General features: G+C 67.5%; 1 protein-coding gene across 2 annotated transcripts in view; it reads left to right on the top strand.

The window, feature by feature from the left end:
• Nucleotides 1–316: 316 nt before the first annotated feature.
• Nucleotides 317–6,000, top strand: part of DENND3 (DENN domain containing 3) — a 52,185-nt gene continuing 46,501 nt past the window's right edge. For both annotated transcript variants that reach the window (XM_062187938.1, XM_062187936.1), the window contains exon 1: nt 317–418. In XM_062187938.1, coding sequence (XP_062043922.1) covers nt 317–418 — 102 coding nt within the window. The remainder of the gene's footprint in view (nt 419–6,000) is intronic.

Below are 6,000 nucleotides of genomic sequence, written 5' to 3'. Positions count from 1 at the left end.
TGGTGCCTCCGAGCCGCGGAGGCTGGATGACGTCGGCCGGCACTTGGGACCCCGCCCACTCCTCCCTCCGCTGTCCCAGGACCCAGAGCTACGCACCCACTAGAAGCGCCCGGCCGGTTCGGAAATGACGACCTCCCGCGCCCGCCCGGCCCCGCCCCGCCCACCGAGGCCCCGCCCCGCGAGGTCCGGCCCGCCCCCCGGGCCGGTCCCGCCACTTCCAGGTGCCTGCCGGCCGGGCCTGGGGCGGCGCGCTGGGTCGGGGCCGGGCGGCCGGAGGCTCCGGAGCGCCGCGCGCCCAGCGGCCCGCGGGGCAGCCATGGCGGAGGCCGCGCCGCAGCACCTGTCGCTGCCCTCGGGGCTGCTGGAGCTGTGCGCGCTCCTGGGCGCCCCCCGGGACGGCCTCCGCGGCCTGGAGCAGGTGAGGGTGCGGCGGCGGGGAAACCGAGGCGAGCGCGGGGCGGGTCGAGGGCGCACCCCGGGCCGGCGCGTCCCGAGTGGGCGCCCGGTGCCCGGCGGGGGCAGGCGCGGGCTTCCAACCACGGCGGGCCGGGGCCCCTGCCCCGTGACCCAGGCGGGGGTCCCGGCCTGCCCGGTGTGGGCGGCGTGCCCGGGGTCTGGGCAGGGCCTGGCAGGCTGCCCGGGGCCGAGACCAACAGCTGTTCTCCGAACGCTGCCTGGCGGGGCTTCTTCCTGCCGGTCCCCGGGGGCCTGTCCCCGGGCAGCGCCGGCTGGGTTTGCACCCAGCGATCCTAGCGATGCTAAATGCGCTCGGGTCCCGGGGGGCTTTGCTCTACTGGGACTGGGGCGCGCGCGCGGCAGGCGCCGGCACCTGCGGGCTGGCGGTCCTGGGGGACCAACCCCCTGCCCGTCAGTGCCGAGGTCTGCGGTCTCCTAGGCGGCGCTCCCAGCAGCCCTGGGTCTTCCCTTCAGTGCCCGCCTACCCCGTCTGTGCAGCCTAGCAGCATCGTGACAAATTCAGATCCTGGCTTTGGGGACAGCTGTCCCGAGGTGTTGACTGTGGCCGTGGCCCCCCTGCCCTGGTGTCCCTGGCGCAGTGTCTGTCCTCTCCCTGGTCCTCAGACCTTCCCTTTCTTTACAGCTCTCTGTGCAGGGATGGACGGAAGTCGCCAAGAAAAGTTAACAGGTTGCTAAAATTAGCCCAGAGGGTGTCTGCCCCGTCTGGGTAGCCCAGGTACTAAGGCTTTGGTTCGAAGCCGGTGGTGAAGCCAGGAATGGCAAGCGGCCTCCGTGTTCCCCTGCCACCTGCCCCTCCCCAGGGTCACAGGTCCCCCCATGACCTCTGTCTCCCCCTCCTCGGGATCTGGGGGTTGAATCCCCCCCCCCCCCAGCGTGCCAAACGCCGATGATCCGTCTTCCGGTAGGAAATGCCTGGTTTCGGTTGAGGGGACTGCCGTGCGTCCCGGGCGACGAGGACACGCGTTACTCAGCCGGGGGGGGGGGGGGGGGGGATGAGTCTCCGGGGGAGCAGGATGAATCAGCCCAGTGTTTCTGATGGTGCTTTCCAGAACACAGAGCAGCCATGCTGTCCCAGGTGCAGGGAGGGAGAGGCGCCAGCTGTGGCTCTCAGCCGCTCTCCTCGCAGTTCTCCGACTCTGGGAGGGGTTTGGCAGGGAGCGAGGAGGGATGCCGGGGAGACGGCTTAAGGCTTAACCTGGCTGCCGTGAGCCGGCGTTTGGGGACCACGCTCAGCCGCAGTTAGCCACACGTGCGGCTTTCTTCAGCTGGTTCTGTATCTGTAACAGTTCTGTTTTGAATGTCCGAGGCTGTTCCCAGCGATTGGTCATTTTTGCTTTTGAATCACGTCCGCTGGTTCAGACGCTCCTCCTCGGAGACACGTGTGGCTCCGCTCGGAGGTCCCGCAGGGCTCGGGGTTTTACCTCTCCGAGGGGTATGTGTTTGCTTTGCTGGGAATGGGGACCAAGAGGTGCAGGACCCTCCCCCGGGGCTGGGCAGGGGCTCCTGTCCCTGGTTGCCCTGGGGCCTTGGCATGGGGTATGCAGGGCCCAGGGCCGCCTGCTGGGAGGTGCTGGAGCCCCGGCCGGGGGTGGGTGACCCGCGTAGTGCTGGGTGGGGAGCTGGATCTGCGTGGCTTTTGGTGGGCAGCACCCGCGCTTCTCGGTTCCAGGCCACGGCGGGCAGCAGAGCATCCTTGACAGTGGCACGCAGCCCCCTCTGGGTGCACCGTCCACCGCACAGCCGCTGGCTGCACACAGCTACGGTGGCCGTTAGGCTGAGGAGCTGCATTTTTAAAAAAGATTTATTTATTTATTTATTTGAAAGGCAGAATTCCAGAGAGGCAGAGGCGGGGAGAGAGAGGTCTTCTATCTGATGTCTCACTCCCCAGATGGCTGCAACAGCCGGAGCTGGGCTGATCTGAAGCCAGGAGTTTCCTCAGGGTCTCCCACGCATGTGCAGGGGCCCAAGCACTTAGGCCATCTTCTACCACTTTCCCTGGCCATAGCAGAGAGCTGGATTGGAAGTGGAGCAGCCGGGACTCGAACCGGTGCCTGTATAGGATGCCAGCACTGCAGGCGGTGGCTTTACCAGCTACTCCACAACGCTGGCCCTGAGGAGCTGCCTGTTCCATTTAAAGAATTTATCTTGCAATGGCCACGTGCCGCTGCTGGCCCCCGTGCTGTACAGCCCCGTCCGGGAGCGTTAGGAAAACGTCACTGCTGGTGGGTTTCCTCCACGTGGCCAGCCTTACAGCGAAGGTCAGTGCCACTGTGTAATTAACAGAAAGAAATCTGTGGCTCCTATCAGTTAGGGTGCTGGGTTGGCCTTTTGTTTTATATTAGCTTTTTTTTTCTTTAAAGAAACCATTAAGTGATACAGGATGGGGGCCGGCGCTGTGGTGCAGCAGGTTAACGCCCTGGCCCAAAGCGCCAGCATCCCATATGGGCACTGGTTCTAGTCTCGGCTGCTCCTCTTCCGATCCAGCTCTCTGCTATGGCCTGGGAAAGCCTCTCTCTGTAACTCTTTCAAGTAAATAAAATAAATCTTAAAAAAAAAAAGTGATGGAAGTTAATAAAGTCAGCACTTGGAACGCAGGCCCAGCTAGAGGCGGGGAGAGTCTGCGTGGGCGGAGCCAGGGGCTGCAATAACCCGTGGAGGCTCTGCCCGCAGCTGCGCGTGGTTTGTTCTAAGCAGATGCAGCTCCGTGTCCAGGAGACCGTCCCTGCTGCGGCCCTGGGGGTCTCTCGGGAGGGGGCGGCGGCTGCACCGCAGAGTGACACAGGAAGCCAGCCGTGCCCGCCAGCCTGCCTGTGCAAAAAAGCAGGCTGTGTCCCACGTGTGCAGCGGGTGTGACCCTCTGAGTCACGGGGCCGCCTGTCCGTTTCCTTTTTATTTCTATATTGTTCCTTTGAAATGAGGCCGCATTGTTCCCGATCAGAAAGGACACGGGGAGTTCGCTCGGGAGCGCACACTCTGCCGCCTGCCTGAAGTGAACTGGGAGCAGCAGCGGGCATGGCGGGGGGGCGGGCTGTGCTGGGACGAGTGGGAGCCCGTGTAGACGAGCCTGCCTCCCAGAGGGACAGCGGACAGTGGGACGCGGCACTCTGCGCACCACCCCACAGACGACCCCACCGTGCGTGCGGGGCAGGGGCTGTGCGCAGTGAGCGCGCTGGGCATTGGGGGGCGGGGCAGGCCCTGTGCAGTGAGCCTGCAGGACCGGGGTGTGGGGAGGGGCCGCGGCTGCAGGGAAGCCGGGGAAGACGGTGGAGGGAGACGGCCTGTCCTAGGGTGGAGGCATGGGGTGTGTGTAGAAGAGGGACCTCCTCCAGGCGAGCGTGGGGATGGGTGCAGGCGGGCGGGAGCCGTGGTGCGAGGCATCATCTCCAGGCTTGTCTGGAAAGATCTGGGCTGGGTTTGCCCCACAACGCGGCCCTCACCCCAACATGCACTGGTGTTGGGGGAGGCCTCTGGAGCCCAGGCCCTGAGTGGGTGGGTTGGGGAGTGGACGGAGGTCAGGGCCTGCATGGTGGCGGGTGCTGATCCTCGGCCTGTGGGCACGAGGACCCCACAGGCAGCAGGTGCACTGCGGCACAGTGGGCAGGCCAGGAGGGTTTGGAGGAGTTGGGCACGGACCCGGGGGAGAGCAGGGGGCCTGCAGGAGTTGGGGAGGGGCCCCGGGAGAGCAGGGGGCCTGCGGGAGTCGGGGAGGGGCCCCGGGGAGAGCAGGGGGCCTGCGGGAGTCAGGGAGGGGCCCGGGGGAGGACAGGGGGCCTGCGGGAGTCAGGGAGGGGCCCCGGGAGAGCAGGGGGCCTGCAGGAGTCGGGGAGGGGCCCGGGGGAGGACAGGGTCCTGCGGGAGTCAGGGAGGGGCCCCGGGAGAGCAGGGGGCCTGCAGGAGTCGGGGAGGGGCCCGGGGAGAGCAGGGGGCCTGCAGGAGTCGGGGAGGGGCCCGGGGGAGGACAGGGGGCCTGCGGGAGTCGGGGAGGGGCCCCGGGAGAGCAGGGGGCCTGCGGGAGTCGGGGAGGGGCCCGGGGGAGGACAGGGGGCCTGCGGGAGTCGGGGAGGGGCCCGGGGGAGGACAGGGGGCCTGCGGGAGTCGGGGAGGGGCCCGGGGAGAGCAGGGGGCCTGCGGGAGTCGGGGAGGGGCCCCGGGAGAGCAGGGGGCCTGCAGGAGTCAGGGAGGGGCCCGGGGGAGGACAGGGGGCCTGCGGGAGTCAGGGAGGGGCCCCGGGAGAGCAGGGGGCCTGCAGGAGTCAGGGAGGGGCCCGGGGGAGGACAGGGGGCCTGCGGGAGTCAGGGAGGGGCCCCGGGAGAGCAGGGGGCCTGCAGGAGTCGGGGAGGGGCCCGGGGGAGGACAGGGGGCCTGCAGGAGTCGGGGAGGGGCCCGGGGAGAGCAGGGGGCCTGCGGGAGTCGGGGAGGGGCCCGGGGAGAGCAGGGGGCCCAGGGCACTTGCAGCCCCGTGTTTGCAGGAATGAGCCTGTCTATTCTGGGTCGCAGCTTTGGCCTGGTGTGGGCGCACTGTCCACCTCTGTGGTCTCTCCGTGTATGTGTGTGTGTGTATTAGTCAACTACACACACACACATACAGAGAGAGAGAGAGAGGGAGGTCTTCCAGCTGCTGGTTCACTCCCCAGATGGCTGCACTGGCCAGCGCTGGGCCAGGCCGAGGCCCGGAGCTTCCTCTGGTCTCCTGCAGGTGCAGGGGCCCAGGCGCTGGGTGGGCCCAGGAGCTGGACTGCGAGTGGAGCCGCCCGGATCTCACTGTGCGGGGAAGAAGCAGGCCCGCGGGTCCTGAGGTTGCTGAGTTCAGGGCCGCCCCAGCGCTGATACAGCTGTGGGGGTTTGAGTGCCCTGAACACACGCGTTCCTTCCACGTGTGGCCTGAGTTCCCCAGGAACATGCCTTTCTCATGTTCGGTTGCGGTTCTACACTGCACTCCGACCCCCTCCACACCCAACGTGTACAGAAACCGTTGGCCAGGTCTGAGCGGTGCAGCCCACGGGTGCCGCAGAGTGGCCATGTGCGGCTGAGACCGTTCTCGGAGTTCCGAGCTTGGATCTTGTCCCGGGCCAGCGCCGAGCGCTTGGGTCTCCTCTCGCGACGGCCGCGGTGGCGGCTCACAGCCTGCTGTGCTCCTGAGGGGGGATGCCGCTGGGGCAGGTGCATTCTGGCCCCTCTGAGAGCCGGGGAGCAGCGCCGACGGCATTGCAGGTGCTGTCAGCCCGTGGGTCCTACAAGAGCGAGTGCGGGGGTGGGGGAGAATGGACAGACTGATGGACAGACAGCTCCTATCTGCTGCTTCCCCCACCCCCCCAAATGCCCACGATGGCCAGGGCTGTGCAGGGGCCGGAGCCAGGGCCCAGGAACCCACGCCAGGTCTCCCGTGTAGGTGGCGGGGACCCAGCCGCCGGAGCCATCTCTCGGCTCTCAGGCTGTGCGTTCGGAGGCGCCGGCATCCAGAGGTGGGAGGGGCTGTGGGGCTCAGCCTCGGCTGGACGCCTGTGCCGCTGTTGGGTCTTCCTG

The sequence above is a fragment of the Lepus europaeus genome, chromosome 4 (genome assembly GCF_033115175.1).
Source record: "Lepus europaeus isolate LE1 chromosome 4, mLepTim1.pri, whole genome shotgun sequence".
Lineage (NCBI taxonomy): Eukaryota > Metazoa > Chordata > Mammalia > Lagomorpha > Leporidae > Lepus > Lepus europaeus.
This window is presented reverse-complemented; position numbering and strand designations above follow the sequence as displayed.